The sequence below is a fragment of the Macaca nemestrina genome, chromosome 2 (genome assembly GCF_043159975.1).
Source record: "Macaca nemestrina isolate mMacNem1 chromosome 2, mMacNem.hap1, whole genome shotgun sequence".
Lineage (NCBI taxonomy): Eukaryota > Metazoa > Chordata > Mammalia > Primates > Cercopithecidae > Macaca > Macaca nemestrina.
Window position 1 is genome coordinate 99,331,994 of NC_092126.1, and position 19,529 is coordinate 99,351,522.

Genomic DNA, 19,529 nt, shown 5'->3' on the forward strand with positions numbered 1-19,529 from the left:
GTCTCCTCTGCTAGTACTGACTGCCGCCTGTCTGTGGGACTGAGAGTCCCTCTCCTTCTCTCTAAGTTGAAACCCTCTTTCCTCCATTCTTTTGACTTTATTGCAAACACTCTACTCCGTGACTATTGGCAAATGTGTCTTTTTATTAATTCCTCTCTCCTGGCTAGGCAGGGCCAGCTCATAGGTGTGAGACATGGACCCCGGAGCCCCACACTTAAGAGGGCTCAGTGCTTAGTTTAATGCTTGGCTGTCACTGGCTTGAAATTCATAATAATTTTTGAAGAAGGGGCCTCACCTTTTTACTTTTGCACTGGGCCACACAGATCATATAGCCAGTCCTGCTCCTTGCTGTGGACATGGAAACAGGGAGGATACTCACACCATACAATGTATGACTGGATGGTGTACCTGTTCTCCTCCCCTCTGGAACTGGGCAGGCATTTTCCCATAGAGACAATCCATAAAGGCAGATGATGCCAACCATAACTCCATCCTCCTTAGCCTCAGTTCCTTCATTTCTAAAATGGGGACCGTGGCACTTACCCTTGCATGTTATTATGAGCAATGAGTGGGATGATGTATAAAGTACTTATCAGAGTGTCTGGTATACATCAGTGCTTGCTCAATGAAATCCATGGGAGATAGCAGTTGCAGGAAACAGAGCTTGAACTCTGGAGTAAAGAGCTAGGTCAGAAATTAAATTAGCCCCATTGCCTAAAAAATACATGACTTTTGTTAGTTGACTTGGTTTCTTCCAGCGTCAGTTCCTTTATCTGTAAATGGGAATGCTAATGTTTATCTTGTAAGGTTGTTTTGTGATTTAAATAATTTAATGTATTTAAAAACCCTAGTTCACCACTTGGCATCTAGGAGGAGCTAAAAAATGAAACAGTTCTTAGTCAGGTTTCCCTTTAACAATATTGCTAGGAGGAGCTAAAAAAATTATAACAGTTCTTAGTTAGGTTCCCCCTTAACACTATTGCTACACTTAAAACAACCAATTTGGCCAGGAGTGGTGGCTCACACCTGTAATCCCAGCACTTTGGGAGGCTAAGGCAGGTAAATCACTTGAGGTCAGGAGTTCAAGATCAGGCTTAACAACATGGTGAAACCCCATCTTTACTAAAAATATGAAAAAAAATTAGCCAGGCATGGTGGTGCATGCCTTTAATCCCACCTACTCGGGAGGCTGTGGTATGAAAATCACCTGAACCCGAGAGGCAAAGGCTGCATTGAGCCAAGATCACACCACTGCACTCCAGCCTGGGCGACGGAATGACTCTTTCTAAAAAAAAAAAAAGCAAAAACAAACAAACAAAAAAACACGACAAAAAATACCCCTTAAAAAGAAAACAATTCATTTGCAAATGATGTTTGGGATATGACCATTAATAAGTTCTTATATATTATACAACTTCCTGTATACTGTATCACCTGTGAAATGTAACCACCTTGTATGTTAAAATAATTTTGTAAAAAATATTTGAGCACTATGTTTCCTTTTCTTTTGCTAGACTATGAGTTCCTTGAAGGCAGGGGCCATGTCTTATGCGCCCTTTATTCCAGATCACTTTCAAACACTTCAGAATCTCAATTGAATCGAATTTCTCTTTTGTTCTTATGCCAACAGTGAGATGATAATCTCCCTAACATTCCTCAATTAGCAATTAATAATTAGCCTATCGATAACTAGGAGATAGACAGGGCAAAAAATAACCCCATCTCTGCCCTGAAAGGTCTTTTCTTTTTTGTCCATCACACATGGCTCATATTCCTGCCTCCTCGGTTCTGGTTCTTGCTCCGTTAACGAAACTATTCCCTCAGGGAACATAACTTGGTTTTCTGGAATCTACTATCCTCCCTGGTAACAACCTATATAGAGAGGCCACGGAGGAAGAATTTCCTGAAACCCCAACATTTGAGTCATAATTTGATGCCTTTTAGGATTCAAAGAGGCCTCAGACCTGTGACTTTTAAACATTTGGGGAGTATAGGTTCCTTTAAGAATCTTCTGATAGTTATGGACATTCTCTGCAGAAAAATACATTCAATACCTTAGTACAATTTCAAGGTGTTCTCAAAACCCCTGAAGCCCTTGGGTCCCAGATTAAGAATTCTTGTTAGAATAGCCAAGAAAAGGGAATCAGCAATGTGAATGATTCCGGTTTCCTGGTAAGTTCTAGCCCTGACTAGTCACTCTCCCTTGCTGAAAACAAAACAAAACAAAACAGAACAAAACACAGCAATGACAACTCCCAAGATTTAACCTCAAGGTTATCCCTGAGAGTCCAAACCTGGGCAGTAATGGCAAAGGGCTTTCAGCCAAGCAGTAACTACTCTTTGGAGAACCTAAGTTAAGCTGAGTAAAATAAGCCTTGTTTGATAATACCGTTTACATTTCCAAATCCTGGGTATCAAGCTTTCTTCCTATCCCTTGCGGCCCTTCCTAAGTTTAGCCGCTGGTGTAATGGGGTAACCATGGCAACAACCACCTGCCTATTTAAAACCATCTCCAATGCTAAATAAGGAAGCCTGAAGAAAATGGCTGCTTGCCTGCCTCTCAGTGGACAAATTGGGCACTCCTGGGTATTTTAGACACGGGCGAATAGGCAGGGTAGAAGCAGTATGTATGCAAAGCTCCTCATAGGAAGCATTTGGTGACCTGGTGAAATAGGTGCTACTTCAGCCCTTCTGTCTTCAGATGTTAGGAAAGCACACAGGTTTACGTGCAAATCCGTGTGCCTGTCACCACGTCACCCATGCTACATTGACCTCAGTCAGGTGAAGAGTGAGGTGAGAACCTACCCTCAAAGAGTAGTCTTGTTTATGGGATCTCGGAAGGGAGAAGGAAAAACAGTTCTACAGATCACAGTGAATTTGTTCATACTTTGCATTAAAATGCACACTACAATCTTTTTTTTTTTTTTTTCTGACTGATGTGTCTTTCTAATTGTACTTAATCATGTGGGTGATGGATGATTGCTCTATTTATGTCATATGTTGGCCTGACTATTGATTTTTGGCATATGGAGAAATTTCTCCCTCCCTCTGCTTCCTTGCTTTCTGGGAATTACAGAGGTTTGGTTTCTTTCCCCTGCCGAGACCATACAACTGATCACACTGAACATCTTGCTCTTCCACAGTATACTGTACCCTCTCACTCCTTCGTATCTTTTCGTACATTTGCTTCCTTCTCCCTGAGTTGCCCTCCTCTTTTTCTGTGCCTTGGTTCAGTCATCTCTGTCACTGGAAAACCCTCCATGCCACGTTTCATGTCCTTGGTTTTTGCTCCCATAGGTCACTTCTAGTCACATCCCTTAACACAAACCATTCTGCACATCTGCTTGCCAGCCTGTTTCCAGCACCGGGCTGTGAGTCCCCTACATGGGTCTGTCCAAAACGCCTGTAGAACAGTGCCTGGTGTGCATTATGTTTTCAAAAGATCTGTTGAATGAATGGATGAATGAATGAACAGAGCCCCACGGCTTTCACAAGTGTATGGTACATGTGCATGAGTACGTATAAGGATACTTGTGTGAGGCCGGGTGCGGTGGCTCAAGTCTGTAATTCCAGCACTTTGGGAGCCTGAGGTGGGCAGATCACTTGAGGTCAGGAGTTCGAGACCAGCCTGGCCAAGATGGTGAAACCCTGTCTCTACTAAAAATACAAAAATCAGCCGGGTGTGGTAGCGGGCACCTGTAATCCCAGCTAGTTGGGAGGCTGAGACGGGAGAATCACTTGACTCAGGAGGTGGAGGTTGCAGTGAGCCGAGATTGCCCCACGGCACTCCAGGCTGAGCAACAGAGTGAGATGCCACTGAAAAAAAAAAAAAAAAAAGGTACTTGTGTGGAAAGAGGACTTTAAAAGTCTGAGGAATGAGTTGAAGAGGAGTACTTTTTAAAAAAGTGGTTTGTGTATATCTGGCAGTGCAAAAGGCTGTTAGAGGAGATCACCTGAACTGTACGTTTGTGACTACAGTGTCAGGGGCTGGAAGTACACGTGTTCCTAGCGTGCAGTGAGTGTGTAGAGTCTGTGCGTGTGAGAGCAAGAAGACGCTGTGATAGGATGCACTTCCTAAAAGGTTCATTCGGCTACTATCACATCTCATAGATCACTCTTCCTGAAGCTGCAGTGTTCAATATCTGACCTCTGAAAAGATCTCCTTCTTATTGGTTGACCTCTCAGGCTGTGGGGTCAGGACAAAGAGTAGGAGTGAAAATGGCAAGTGCTGAAAATGATGGGTACAGGCTTTAAATGAATGTCTTCAGTGAACACTCTAACCTCTCTTTTAAAGACAATTCTTGCTTGTAATCCCAGCACTTTGGGAGGCCGAGGAGGGCAGGTCACTGGAGGTCAGGGGTTTGAGACCAGCCTGGCCAACATAGTGAAACCCCATCTCTACTAAAAATACAAAAGTTAGCTGGGCATGATGGCGCACGCCTGTAGTCCCAGCTACTCAGGAGGCTGAGGCAGGAGAAAGGTTTGAACCTCGGAGGAGGAGGTTGCAGTGAGACAAGATTGTGCCACTGAACTCTGGCCTGGGTGACAGAGTGAGATTCTGTCTCATAGATAAAAAATAAAATAAAATAAATAAATAAATAAATAAAGACAATTCTGTGGGCTAAACAAAAGTCAACATCTTCAGGTTCAAAGACAAAGTCCAAATCATTATCCATCCTCCTCCTCACCTACCTAGGGCTGGGGTGGGAACAGTGTCAAAATAGTGGTCATCTTGAAATAGTACAGCAAAGAAAAAGAAAGAATGAAAATTAACCAATGAGAAGAAAGAGAGAAAGAAGGAAGGAGGGAGAAAGGGGTAGCTATATGTCAGTCACAACTCAGTTCTGGCAAATTTTCTCCTACAAGGAAGACGGGTTTGCTTTCGTTTGCAAATGACCTCGTTTCCTCTTTCCTTTCATTTCTGAACCTAACTTGGCAACTTCACAGAGTGCCCAGGCTGAGGCTGGGACTTAATGGGTTCCGGGTCTCCGGCCTTTGCAGGCACCTCTCTGCTGCTGCCCTCTGCTGTCGGGGGAGGCCAAGGAGATGCCCTTCTGGGCCTCCTGGTCCAAGCCCCGGAGCTGCCACCTCCTCCCATTTGAGACCGACAGAAGCTAGGGTCTCTTCCAGCCTCCCCACCCTTCCACAAAAGAATCATGAGGGGCTGGGGTTGGAAGCGCTGTACTAGGAAGCAGAAGAGACTCAGGAGGGGGTTCCAGTTAGCCAAGGGCAGATACCCTCCCACCTCCTCCCCTGCAAAATCAGGCCCTTCATACCCACCTCCTGCTTCCCAGCCCCTCCCTTTGCACAGATCTTTTGGGAGAGGACAGGCAGTTAGCCTGTGCCAAGTTTCTGAAATTTTTTTTTTTTCTTGGAAATGGAAACCCTCCTTCCGGCAATGTGGCAGGAAGGCCAAGTCCCTGGAGGCCCTGGCTGGGAACATTTCCGGAGAGCAGGTGAAAGGCCTCTGTTCCGCCAGGGCCACACTGGGTGGGCGGCAGTGCAGCCGGGCCTGCAACTTACCTGCTGTTGAATTTTTCAGGGTGTTTCTCTCTCATCACGTGGAATCTGTGTGCAATGGAAGCGTCCTGAAAGTGAAAGAGACAAAGCAGATCCTTGGTGAGTGGTCATGACAGTGCAGTGTGGAGGGAAGGGACACACACATGCCCTCGCTGAGTCATGCCAACCCTGGGACTCTATTGCATGGTGGGGCTCCAGGTCACATCCGCGGCACCAATAGAGGCTCAACACTGCCTCCAAGGGGATGAGCTAGCATCATCAATACTCTTACAGCCTGTGCCAGTAGACTCTGGAGTCCTTGCTATTTCACTCTAGCCCAGGCCCGCCGAGAACAGATAGTTCAGGGGTGAGTGGAGGGGAAAGCCTTTGCTCTTTGGGGAGACTGAGAGTCTGTGAGCACAGGACCCTGTGTCTGGGGCTGAGCATGAGTCTCTGGAAATGACTTTCCATGATAATTCTTTTTAAAATAGTTTTTACTTTGGAATATTTTGACTCACAGTAAGTTCCAAAATGAGCATGGAGTTCCTAGGTCCCTTTCACTCAGCTTCCCTCAATAATAACATTTTATATAACTATAGAATATTGTCAACACTAGAAACCTGACATTGGTAGATGCTATTAGATATTAAGTCCTAACCATCCACACCAATAGAAATAATTAGTGGCATTGGATAACATGCTTAATAGATAATAAAAGAAAACTAAACTCTGGCTTCTGCTTCTTGATCACTTCACTCGAAGGACTCTCTCTAAGACCAGTAAGAGTCATTACTACACCGTGTGGACACTGCCCTCCTATGAGCACATCCCTTTGCCACACTAGCGGCCCCCTGCACTCCAGCACTCACAGTTAGGAGGCTGTCATGACACTGTGCTCCTGGGCTCTCCATCCTCTGACCACAACTTCCTAACCCTGGGTTCTACCTGTGGCCCCCACTCCACACTGTGGCCATCTCGTGAGTTCTCGCAGCTGTTATCAGCATCTGAATGGTGATAGCTTCAAAGTCTCAATCTCTAGAGCCAACCCTAAGCCTCAAACCTGAAACAGAACTCGTCTTTCCTCCTCAAACTCGATCTTCCACCCTTGACACTGGTCTCATTTCCCAGCAGAAGAATGTGTAACACCCCTTCACTGCTCACGCCCCATGCTGGCACTTCGGGTGCAGGTGCTGGGTTTCAGAAATAAACAGGCTAATTGGACTGGAGATGGGGGGTGACACAGAAATCAGGGAGCTGACTAGATTTGTTTTGCAACGAAAAATATAGAAATCCATTTACTGGAATATATGGCTACAAGACACCAGAAATTCCATGCAGTGAATTTTCATCAAATGCATATCAATTCTGTTTCTTATATGAAAATTTCTGCGTGTGTGGTTTTTTAAAAATTTTAAAATTTTTTAATTTTTAATTTTTTTTTTTTTGAGATAGAGTTTCACTCTTGTCACCTAGGCTGGAGTGAGTGGCGTGATCTCGTCTCACTGCAACCTCTGCCTCCCAGGTTCAAGCAATTCTTCTGGCTCAGCCTCCCGAGTAGCTGGGATTGCAGGTGCCCACCACCACACCTAGCTAAGTTTTGTATTTTTATTAGAGGCAGGGCTTCGCCATGTTGGCCAGGCTGGTCTCGAACCTCAGGTGATCTTCCCTGCCTCAGCCTCCCCAAGTACTGGGACTATAAATGTGAGCCACTGCACCCAGCCTCTGTGTGTGTTTTTAAGCATCAAGAGGTATAGTTCTATGAAGAAGCTTTTCGAGCATGAACTCTGTGTGGTGAGGTGCACCAGGCACAGGAGTCCACCAGCCCACATCTGAAAGGTGGCAGGGCAAGAGGAGAAAGATGGGCTTATTTTGTGATTGGCAAACATTCTCTGCTAAAATGATGTTTTGAGAGTTTAAAATTTAAACTTTAGCTTTTTTTTTTTTTGAGATAGAGTCTCACTCTGTCGCCCAAGCTGGAGTTCAGTGGCACAATCTTGGCTCACTGCAAACTTCGCCTCTCGGGTTCAAGAGATTCTTCCGCCTCAGCCTCCTGAGTAGCTGGGATTACAGGCGCCTGTCACCATGTCTGGCTAATTTTTTTTGTATTTTTAGTAGAGACAGTGTTTCACCGTGTTGGCCAGGCTGGTCTCAAACTCTTGGCTTCAGGTGATCCGCCCACCTTAGCCCCTCAAACTGCTGAGATTACAGGCGTGAGCCACCATGCCTGGCTGATTTATTTTTTAGTTTAAGATATATTAAGAGTTTAAGGTCTTGGAGAGGCATCCCCATGGGTGCACAGGTGAGATGTGCGGACCCCAGGGAGGCCTCTGTCTCCAAGGCCTGTCCATCCTGCACTGCTTCCCTGGGCAACAGCACTTCATGCTCCCAGACTGTGCCCACCTCCCACTCTCTCAGCAAATTTCAGTGAACACCCTCAATAAGATTCATATGACATTTGTCAAATACTTCTCTAAAATTCATGAAAATATTCCATCTACTTCTATTCCTTTGAAGCACTAATTTTCTTCTGTCAGGAAAAAAATGGAGGGGAGGGAAGAAAAAAGCAATCACATGTTGCCTGGCACAATTTGTACTTCACTATCCCCAACCCCCAATACTGCTGACTGACTCCCAGCTCTTTTATTCTCTGGGATACATGTACAGACCCCCTCCTTCCGTAGAGTTCTGGCTGTCCTTAGTTTTTCCATAACTAGGTTTTGCAAAGCTGCTTTTCACAAAGACCAGCCTTTAAAACATTATTAGTGAAGCACGTGGTCCCTAATTTGACAATGTAATCCCTTGGCAAATACACAAAGTAGCAAGGGAGAGTAGAGCAGCGCCTTTTCTAAGTCTTAAAAAGGCTATGACGGTAAAGACTCTGAACACGTTTCTCTACCTGGGGATTAAAAAGAGAGTCGAGATTCACTTTCACTCTCCGGAGCTTCTATGTCAGGCAATGACCTGAGCCTATTTACAATCAGTAGTGACTTCATTTAAATTTGGGAAACCAGGGCTACGATGGTTCAAACCCTTTCTTGGTTACTAAGGTATAAACCCTTTCTTGATGATAATTAAGGCAAAGCAAGACTTCTGTTCTGAAGGCGGGAGATGGGAATTACAAATCCACGGAAGTGATGATAGCATTTCTCACAGCCTTGCTATCTGAGGTCTTTCTTTCAGGTGTGGAGTGAAGAAGAGACGGTGGAAGGTATGGACATAGGGCCTCTTTCCTGAACTACAATTCCAAGCACATGGGTGGACAAAGAAATCTGGGCCCCTTCCAAGTACATGCAGCAGTCATTTGGACTCTGAGATATTGGAATGTCTAGGCCAGTGCTATCCAATAGAAATATAGAGTAAGCTACATATGTAAATGTAACTTAACATTTTCTAGTAGCCACATAAAAAAGTTAAAAACAAAAGATGAAGTTAATTTAAAAAAATTTTTTAAATTTTTTATTTTTTTGAGATGGAGTCTCACTCCACTGCCCAGGCTGGAGTGCAGTGGCATGATCTCAGCTTACTGCACGCTCTGCCTCCTGGGTTCAAGTGATTCTCCTGCCTCAGCCTCCCGAGTAGCTGGGATTACTGGCGCCCGCCACCATGCCCGGCTAATTTTCGTACTTTTAGTACAGACGGGGTTTCACCACATTGGCAAGGCTGGTCTCAAACTCCTGACCTCAGGTGATCCACCCGCCTCAGCTTCCCAAAGTGCTGGGTTTACAGGTGTGAGTCACCATGCCCGGCCTGAAATTAATTTTAACAGTATATTTTCATTAACCCAATAAGCCCTGAATATTATCACATGGAATTAATAGAAACATTATTGAGACATTAAATTTTTTATATCACATTTTTGAAATGTATTGTGTATTTTATACTTACAGCTCACTTGACATCTTAATTAAGACAAGCCCCATTTCAAGCACGTCATACCACATGTGGCTGATGGCTGTTATATTGGATAACGCAGGTCTAAGTCACTTTGGCAATTTATGGAGATAAAAAGATGGAAAGGAGACCATAAGACAGATTATTTGAATTTGGGTTGGTCTGAAAATTATGGGAGATTGGGGAATGGAAAAGGGTGTAGACCCTTGTCCGTGTCCCTCTGGGGAGTCCCACTGTATTAGTATCTTCATGGCTCTCACAGGTGACAAATAAGAACTTGGTGCCAGCAGAATCCATGAATCTCCAGGAAAAATTATGTCTTGTTGAGAAATTCCCTATGTGTAGGATGCTTATCATGGTGAGAAGCTTGTCTAGTGATAGCTAGGAACGATCTGCAAAGTGGAAAATGGTGTGTGGGTCAGTGCGACCACTGTGGCCTCTCCTTGGCCCCTGGGCTCCCCTAGCATCAGAAATAGATTTCACTGAATCAAGGGATTAGCTGTTCACCCGTCCTGTTAAGGCTCATGAAAGCAGAGCTTGTGAGGAGTTCAGAGTTACACATACCTTGGGAATTATTCTGTAGTCTCAAACTTCCTGTCACTGATACCTGGCCATCCTGACATTTTCTGCTAATCCAAAAATAAAGAACAGGGAGGAGCAGGCCAGAGAAGTCAGAGGAAGTGGCATCCTGAATGACTGTGTTTAAAATCTCCTGCCAGTAGATATTGTCGGTTAGAAGGACTGATAAGGCGAACTATCTTAGCTTTTCACTGTTGAGAATCTGATGTGTGGATGGGGCTCTCGAAGCAATGAGAGCACAGTCACTCCTTGGAGAGGCCAGGAGACCCTGCCTTATTTATTGCCTTATCTATTAAGTGGGTTCTATTGGCGTCAACGGGTCCCAGTAAACTCATCAGAGAAAATTCTATCCACAGCACCCAGGGGCACTGTGTCAGGGGTCATTGTCATCATCTTTATAAATACAAAGCAACAGACATTTGATATCATAAGATATTCTAAGTCCTTCAAAAGAGGCAAAGACCTTGCAAGGCTCTCTTTGCCAATGGAGTCCACCTCTATTTGATCATCATAAGGAAGTAAAACTTCCTTGGTTTACACACCTACTTCTCTTACAAAGTTTGGGAAGTCAAATAGGGAGCAAGACCTTCTGCAAATGTCAGCCCCAGACTCTGTTAGGGTTGCGTGTTGGTTACTTGTTTTCTCAAGAATTTCTCTTTTCAACTTTTAAAGAGCGAGCATACAAACCCTGCAAACATTTTATTGAGAGAAAGCCAAGGGCACACCAATGAGATGAGAACAGCCCTGGTTTCTCATTCTTCTGCAATATAATATTAAACATGGATAAGCTAAAGGTGTATGAAAAAAATCAAGAGAAAGATATTGTGAAGTTGTTCATAATTGGAAAGATGAATAGATTGGGTTATTATAAGTCAGCCCAGGGTAGGTAAATTATCTTGACCACTGAGAGTGATGGAGAATCTGTTTATATGCATTTCCTTGGGGACAATTAATTAGCCAGCCAGCAGGCCTTCCTTCCTTCTTACCTCCCTTCTTACCTCCCTTCTTTCCTTCCTTCCTTCCTTCCTTCCTTCCTTCCTTCCTTCCTTCCTTCCTTCCTTCCTTCCTTCCTTCCTTCCTTCTTTCCTTCATTTTTTCCTACATTTTTGCTAGAATAAATTAAAACCATGATTACTGAATAGTCTTGGCTCTTGGGTTTAGGGCTTGGCTATTTAGTTGAGGGAAGGCTGTCCATTCCTCTTCATGTGTTAATCCATTTGGTCAGCAGATACTAAGGATGACCATCTTATTACAGGGCACTGTGTTGAGACAGTGAGGTGTCGGGAACCATGTTTTTGTCAGCCAGAGCAGGGTGTGTTATAAAGGGAAGAGGTGGGGCTGAAGCTTCTGTAGGCAGCTGCGCTGTAACCTGCTGTCTAGAAGTTCCCAGGCAGCTCTGCCAGTCTTGCTCCTCAGCTCTGGCTTCCAGCCCATTGCTTAGAGGGGCTAGTTCTCCCCTCCTTCCCTGCTTCCCTTTCCATTTATTTCAGTTTCGGCTTCCGTGCCAGTGAAGAGCCACTTCCTTTGACCATTCTCTGCTCTAGTAGGTTGTCTTCGCTCCCTGAGAACTTGGTCAGGACCATCTGATTCAGAATGATCTCAGGGGCTTGTTAAAAATGCCAGTTGCCGGACCTCACCCAGACCTACTGAGTTGGAATACGAATCAGCATCTGTTGTGGGGGTGGAATTTACATTTCTGATAAGAGGTGGTGGTGAGCCACCACAACTAAATTTTGAGATTCCCCTCTCTCAAACCATGTTACATTTGGCAACATGAAGATGGAGGGGGCTTCAAAGAGGCACAAAGCTCAGTGGTCCACAGCTCAGTTGGCTTTAGAGCTCAACTATTATGATTCCAAGCTCTGCCACTCACCAGCCTGAACTTGTTTCTGTACCTCTCTAAGCTATGGTTCCTTCTTACAAAACACAAATGGATAATGCCTGCATCCACTGGCAGGGAAACTATGTCTGGTGTGCAGTAGGTACTCAATAAATGTTAGCAAGTTGTGTTCTGGTTACTACAGGAAAAAGACATGAGGTTTTTAAAACTGTAATGATGGGAAACCCACGCTCCAAAACCCCGGACCTGTCAGTCACATCTAATTTGCAGGAGCTGAAGGCTGCATATGTTCCTGCTGGGGGAAGTGGAGCCTCAGCAGCTGGTCCAAAAAGGAGAGGGGCCTTTGAGCAGCAAGAGGAGGGAGGGCATCTGCATGGGTCACTGGAGGGGCACCTGGAAGAGGTCTAGGGAAAGCTTCCCCTCAGCTGAGGCCGGGGATCCAGTGGGATGAATCAGATTGGGGCACTTGCTCCCAGTCCACCACCTCCACCCTCTCAGAACCTCATCATGGGCTCAGCAATGCTTCTCTCTTCTGCTTTAGTAACAGAAAAAGAGCACTGGATTAGGAGTCAGAAAATGAAGGCAAATCCCTTAATCTGAGTCTCTGTTTTCTTAACTCATAAAATAGAGATAATAACCCCCTTCAGAATATATCTGTGAATATGGTAAATTTTAAATCCTTCTGTAAATATAAGGTATTATTATTTTTAATCCTTTCTTCTCCCATGGTTCTCTATTTAGCCTTCTTATTAAAAAAGTAAAACCTAGGTTGGGCACGGTGGCTCATGCTTGTAATCCCAGCACTTTGGGAGGCTGAGGCAGGTGGATCGTTTGAGGTCAGGAGTTTGAGACCAGCCTGGCCAATACGGTGAAAACCCGTCTCTACTAAAAATACAAAAATTAGCTGAATGTGGTGGTGCATGCTTGTATCCCCAACTCCTGAGGCAGTAGAATTGCTTGAACCCTAGAGGCAGAGGTTGCAGTGAGCTGAGATCGTGCCATTGCACTCCAGCCTGGGTGACAGAGTGAGACTTTTGTCTCAAAAACAAAACAAAACAAAACAAAACAACCTTTCACTTAAACTTGCTATCCCCTCAAGCCACCTACCATTTCTCCTTCTTTTTCCTTTTTTTAAAAAAATTAAAATACCAAAATGTCAAAAGAAACACAGCTGAGCAAGGTTGAGGAGTGCAGGTATCACAGAGTCTGGGGCAGAGAATTGGTCTGTTTCATACGCATGTGAAACTAGGCAGCACAACTCCAAAGACAGGGGAAGAGAGCAGAGAGAACCTGGCTCCAGAGCAAGGCACTGCCATGCGAGTCAAGGGTCCTGAAGCCTCATCTGTAGAGTGAGATGAGCGGGATAATGATACCTGCAGGACTACTGTGAGGACTGGACTATGTACAGCCTAGCACTGCAGAGAGCACACAGGTACTCAATAAATGCTAGTGTCTGTTCTTACTTATAAGTGGGAGCTGAATTATGAGAACACACGGACACAAGGGGGAAAACAACACACACTGGGGCCTGTGGGGATGTGGCGGGAGGGCGAGCATCAGGGAGAACAGCTAGTGGATGCTGGACTTAGTACCTAGGTGATGGGATGATCTGTGCAACAAACCACCATGGCACACGTTTACCCACATAACAGACCTGCACATCCTGCACATGTATCCCTGAACTTAAAATAAAAGTTTAGGGAAAAAATTTGATAAATATTTGCTGAAAAAAGGAATAAATAGTTCAATAATTCTGTCTTTTTTTTTTTTTTTTTCTTTTTTGAGACAGAGTCTCGCTCTGTTACCCAGGCTGGAGTTCAATGGTATGATCTCAGCTCACTGCAACCTCCATCTTCCAGGTTCAAGCAGTTCTGCCTCAGCCTCCCGAGTAGCTGGGATTACAGGCACCCACCACCACACTTAGCTAATTTTTGTATGTTTAGTAGAGATAGGGTTTCACCATGTTGGCCAGGCTGGTCTTGAACTCCTGGCCTCAGGTGATCTGCCCGCCTCAGCCTCCCAAAGTGTTGGGATTGCAGGTGTGAGCCACCGCACCTGGCCAATTCTGTCATTCTTGGAGAAAGTAAATTTCTTTGTTGCACCCCCACCCCCTCCCAACCCCCAGCTTCATTTATAGAAATGATTGATCTCTCCCCTCCTGTTCCCATCCTGTTCACAGCAGCCTGGGAAGCAGTGCCCACCCCAATCCTCTTTGGACCAGAAGCTGAGCTACACTAGATGTGCTGGGGCTAGTGGATGAAAAAGGAACAGAGTGCTGTCTTTGCATTGTGGGAGGGTATGTGTGTGCATGGGGGTAGGGGGTACCATGTAAGCACATTAAACCAATTCCTTCAATCTAATGCAGAGTGTGCATGAATGGGGTGAGCATAAGGGCTGTGGGAGCATCAAGGAGGCTCGTAACTTTCAGCCTAAGGGGTCAGTTGGGAGGAGACGCCCCTAGAGGTTTATGAAGCACATGGAGGGAGTGGAATGGGTTGAGAGAAGAGAGAATAGGAGAGAAGGATATCTGAGTGCTAAGCCAGCCAAGGCAGCTTGGGACCACAAGGTCCTCCTTTGAGGATCAGAATTCCCAGTTCCTGAAGCTCATGTGAGAGTTTCCTACCAACCTTTTCCCCTGGTTATTTCTTGGTGTTGCTTTTCTATGACTGCTACAAATTACAGGAGTAAATATGTCTTTTGAAAAATTTTCAGTCTTTTCCTGTGTTAGTTAAAATGACAGAGGAAAGAATTCCTCCCTAAACAAGAGACGGGGAATAAAGTGGGGTACAATCAGGGTGTCCACACTCAGGCCAAGTTTCAGAATGCTTGGACCCAAGTCAGGGCTGCGGGGCAGGTAAGACAGGTAAACACTAGGGACCCAGAGGGGATAACAGAAGGCTGGAACCCTTCCTGGGCATTTCTTTTCCATGCAGAAAGGTGATCCTTGACCAACTCACCACACCAATGGAGAAATAGTTGTTCATGATGCTGTATGGGACCTGGTCCCCGTTTTCCACTTCCTCTCTGGGGATGACTTCCAGATGCCAGCGGTCCAGCATCACCAAGGGGCTCTGCTCAATGTCCTTCAGGATTTTTGTCAAGCTGCCCCCTTCATAACCTGTGGAGGACAGCACTGCATTTGCCACCACAGCAGAAAGGCAGTGTTCTTGCTAATGCACAGGTAGTTGTCAGGGGAGGTAAGCCCAGGGCATCTGTGACTAGGGGACTCCTCACTGTGTCTGTGGGCTGGAGACACTAATGTTCCCTGAACCACAGAGAAGGGGTGGACAATTGAAAATACTAAGATGCTGGGGGCAGGGCAGGGAGTGGGTGCTGGCTAAAGGTTGCAGGCTTGTGTAGCTGAAGCAAACCCTGGAGATGCGGTGGGCTGGATGGCTGGGAGTCTCTGCATGGGAGAACAGCAGATGTCATGTAGGAGACTGTGTCATGTAGGAGATGGACAGTGTGGCAGGCAGAATTTTAAGATGGCCCCTAGGCCTGGGTCCTGCTTGCTCTGACACTGCCCACCAAGCATGGCCGATCATTGAACACTGACCGTTGCACTGCCTGGTCTTGACTCATTCTCTGAATTATCAGCCCTCTGGAGTTCCCACCCTTTTCCTGGCTGGCAGCCTGATCTGTCTGCTCCATGTGTTGAGCTGAACTTCTCCACTTTCTGGCGCATGCCCAACTCCATGGGGGCTACTGCAGTTTGCAAAGTTCTCTGCCCCTTGCCTTATAAACTGGTCACCACTCTGTGTTTCCTCTTAGGGAAATTTCAAAATGAAGGCCCATGGCCACGGGGCTTAGGATAATCTGAATGCTTCTAGTGACACTAAGTAACTGGAGACGGAGCATTTTGGTCCTCAGTTTTAGTCCTTATTCAGAAGATCAGCCATTTGTGGGAGAGGGAATTTCACACAGAAAACATCTAAGTGAGCATCTTCTCGGATGGGACTCTGGGGATGGGACACATGAGACTTTGTCTTTACTCTGGAGTTGATTGCTTTCTACTGGGGAAAGCAGGCTCTAAGTTGATGGTTTCAGGATGATATTTTAACATGGGGGTGAGGGAGCAAAAACTCCCAGAGCCCTGAAGAGGGGCTTTTCTTCTAGATTCAGCATGGGATGGAGGGCAGAGAAAGGGTCACGGGCTTGACATGACTACAGAGTTGAGTATTATGCTGCGGAATGTGATCCACAAAAGGGTAAGTTCAGCTTGGCTCTGTAGAGCATCTCTGTCAACAGGAACACCTGTTCCCAGGGTAGCACCACTAGCATGCAAACTCACCTCCTCCCCAGCGGAGACAGCGGGCAAGGTCATTTCCTGTTCCAAGAGGCAGGACAGCCACTGGTGGATGCTTTGCAAAGTTGGCCTTATCTGCAAGACACACAGAGGAACAGAGGACCATATGCCATGGGACCATAGAATGTTTAAGTTGTCTTTTTATCCCCGATCTGATGCTTGAACCCCTCCATAGCATTCTTTGTTTGAATACCACCCTGATGGGAAACACACTACTTCCTAAAGCCATCTATCCCATCTGCAGCATGTTAACCACCACTAATTGAGTTAAATCTGTCCATTTGTGTTTTATATTCAGCTAAATCTGTATCCCTGCAACTTGCACATGTTTATTCAAATTTCATCCTAAATCTGTCCTTTGGGGTGGCAGCATACACCCCAAAACATTAAGTTGCATGTTTTTAATCCTTAATGATAATCAGCACTTACTCCATTTATTCCTCAGCCTAACCTTGCAAGGTATTATCCTCCTTCAAGTAGCTGAAGAAACTGAGACTGAGAGAGGGAAAGTAGTCTACAGCCATTCTACCCTGAACACGCTCAGTCTCATCAGATTGCAGGAGCTAGGCCTGGTCAATATTTCAATGGGAGAGAGGGAAAGTAATTCCAGAGCCAGGATCCAAGCCCAGATCTCTATGGCTCTGAGTCCATTCCCCTCCTCTCTTCAGGGGCTAGGCAGGTACACAGATTAGTAAAACAGGTGGGGCTGGGACACTAGGGAATAGTGGGACATTGGACAAGCTGAAGATGCTCACCTTCAACTTTTCACCATTCGAGTTTAAAAGTTAAAACTAACATTAGCTAAACAAACAAAACCTCCAGGTGTTATTTGGCCCCTACACCAGTTTCTCACTTCCACACCTCTCAGGATTGCAATGACACAGATTCCTAATCATTCCTCTTCTGATAGTTGTGAAGGACATCAGATAGAACCACCAGAGAAAGCATAACAGTACATGTTTTCATCTGGTCTCAGATCTACCGTGGCACATTGTCTAGGCTGGGAGAGCTCAAGGGGGCACAGGCGTCCATCAGTTTTGGGGTTGGGTGGGTATTTCCATGAGACCTCAGCACTCATGGTGCCCCTGGATGTGAGCAATGTGATTGTGGGGTTGGGAGAGATGCAGGAATCAGCAGAGGAGGCTCAAGCTAGGGCTGCCCTGGCAAACTGGAGCTTGTAGGTCCTCCAGGTTGTCTGACCTATGTCAGAAATGGCTGAGTACAGGCGAGACCCAGGACTGAGATGGCCACTGGAAGGCTTGAGATAGAGAGCAGAGCAATGCAATGGCCTCTCTCATTGTCCTCAGAACATGTGATTGGAGCACCGCCTCCCTGCCTTTGCATAGCCTGCTCCCTTTGCCTAGAAGGCTCTTGTTTCCTGTGTCTGCCCCTTCTTCTGTGTCCCCACCTTGGCAGGTCAGCTGTCCTTATGGTGTTGAGGCTAGAAACCTGTATGCCACCCTGGGTTTTTCCTTTTCCCCCACACATCCATTCACATATCACATTCTATGTGCTGTCTCCTTAACGGATCTCCAAGAAATCTCTTCTTTCTAGCCCCATGGTGATGCCTGAATGCAGGTATGATTCCTTCCCACTGGTATCGCTGCAACAGCCTCCTCTTGGCTCTCTCCGCCTCCAGTTCCGCCCTCCTAGTGTGTCGCCCATGCTTTCACCAAGAAGGGCAGTCCACGAACCACAGTCTCTTGAATTGGCTCACTGCCTTCACTTCTGGGATGGGGCTGTGTGGCTCCCCATGGCCCCATAGCCTGCCACAGTAGGCCCAGGAACCAGGCTCTGCCTTTCTCCCTAGCCTCACCCTTCTGCACATCCTGCCTCCCACACAACATGTCAACCATTCTCAAGTGTTTTCACTTCCTTAAAGCACAAAGCTCTCTGTGGCTCAGCTCAGAAGCTGCCTTTGCGAGGCCCTCCCTAGTTGCCCCAGCCTGGACCTGGTGCCTCGTCAGAATATTTCCTTAGCACCAGAAATGATCTCATTGTACTCTCTTGTAATTATTTCCTTGTTTGTTCCCTGAATGTATTGTAACCTCCCCAAGGGAGGCTGGGTCTTGTTCTCACAGCATCTTCACACATATCGACTGAAGTCTGCTATATGCAGATGCAGTGTTAGGTGCTTCAGCTCTGAGAGTGGGCAAAAAAGCCGTGGCTCAGGTTCTCATGGTGCTTACTTACTGTCCAGTGGGACAGACAGATATTAAAGAGGAATCCATGGAGACAATGCATCATTTCACATTCACGTTGGAAAAGAGAGGAGCACTGTCCTATAAGAAGGTGGCTGAGGCTGGTGGGTGTGTCAGGGGAGGCTCCCCTGAGGAAGCCACATGTCAGCTGAGATCTGAAGTGGAAGCTGACTGAGTGAAGGCTGGGGCAGCACTGCAAACAGGGTGGCCAACTTGTGCGAAGGCCCTGAGGTACAAGGGAGACTGGAACGCCCAAGGGTCTGAGTCCAGATGGAGAGGGATGGAGGTAGAAATAAGGCTGGAAGGGTGTGCAGCAGCTGGGTCACCCAGGGCCCTGTAGATTACTTCAAGGGTTTTGTCTTTATTCTAAGAATAATGGAAGCCACTGGTGTGCTTTACGCACACCACGTACCCAGTGACATGCAGGAAAGATTGCTATGGGTATAGGGAGAGAACAGATCAGAGAGGGGACCATGGAGGGACACTGGAGAGCACTGAACAAGTGCTTAAATGAGAGTGAACGGATGAGTATCTTACACAGTTATCCCTTTTACTTCTGCTTTTTTTCTCTTTGGGTCACTAACCTGTGAAAAAAACCTAATGTTTCTTCCTCCTTCTGTGATCTTCTTTCTGTTTTGAGCAGCTTTTATCACCTGTGTCCTCTGCGGATGAATTGCATAAAGCTCTCCGCCAAAGCCTACTTTCTCCTTCATGGTGGGGAGGGAGCTGTGTGAGTAGTCCAGTACCGCAGCCATCCACCCTCTGCGGATCAGCTTTTCCTTCCTTGGCTCCCAGAGGACTCCTCCCTCCTCCCACAAACAGCTCCAGAGCCCAAGGTGACAGGAGAGCGTGGGTGGCTGCTTGGCAGGGCTGTGTCCATGGCAACCAAAGTGCCCGGGGGAGTGGCGGGCGGCAGGTGTACAGTCCTGCAGCCTTCTCACCCAGCTAGGTGGTCTACTTACAACCCCTGGAGGCACAGCTTTCTCTGCCCTGGTCACGGTCTAGTCCTGGCTTATCCTTGACTCCCCTCTTCCTCTCATCTCCCATATCCAGTCTGTCAGCAAATCGTATTGCCTTTACCTTCTAAAGATATCCAGAAGCTGGCCCCTTCTCACCACCCCTCTGTTTCTACTGTGGTCCAAGCCCTGGACATCTCTCTCTTAGACTGCTGCAGTGGCCTACTAACCGATCTCCCCGCTTCTGCCCTCTTCTC

General features: G+C 46.3%; 1 protein-coding gene across 12 annotated transcripts in view; it reads right to left on the reverse strand.

Moving 5' to 3' along the window:
• The window catches only part of LOC105480158 (diacylglycerol kinase gamma), a 213,552-nt gene that overhangs the window by 89,039 nt on the left and 104,984 nt on the right, over positions 1-19,529 (reverse strand). For all 12 annotated transcript variants that reach the window (XR_986315.3, XM_071091410.1, XM_011738673.2 and 9 more), the window contains 3 exons: positions 16,101-16,190; positions 14,767-14,927; positions 5,524-5,588 (listed from right to left, as the gene is read on the reverse strand). Coding sequence is in view for 11 of the 12 variants with exons in the window: in XM_071091410.1 (XP_070947511.1) it covers positions 5,524-5,588; positions 14,767-14,927; positions 16,101-16,190 (316 nt within the window). In the remaining variant the exon portion in view is untranslated. The remainder of the gene's footprint in view (positions 1-5,523; positions 5,589-14,766; positions 14,928-16,100; positions 16,191-19,529) is intronic.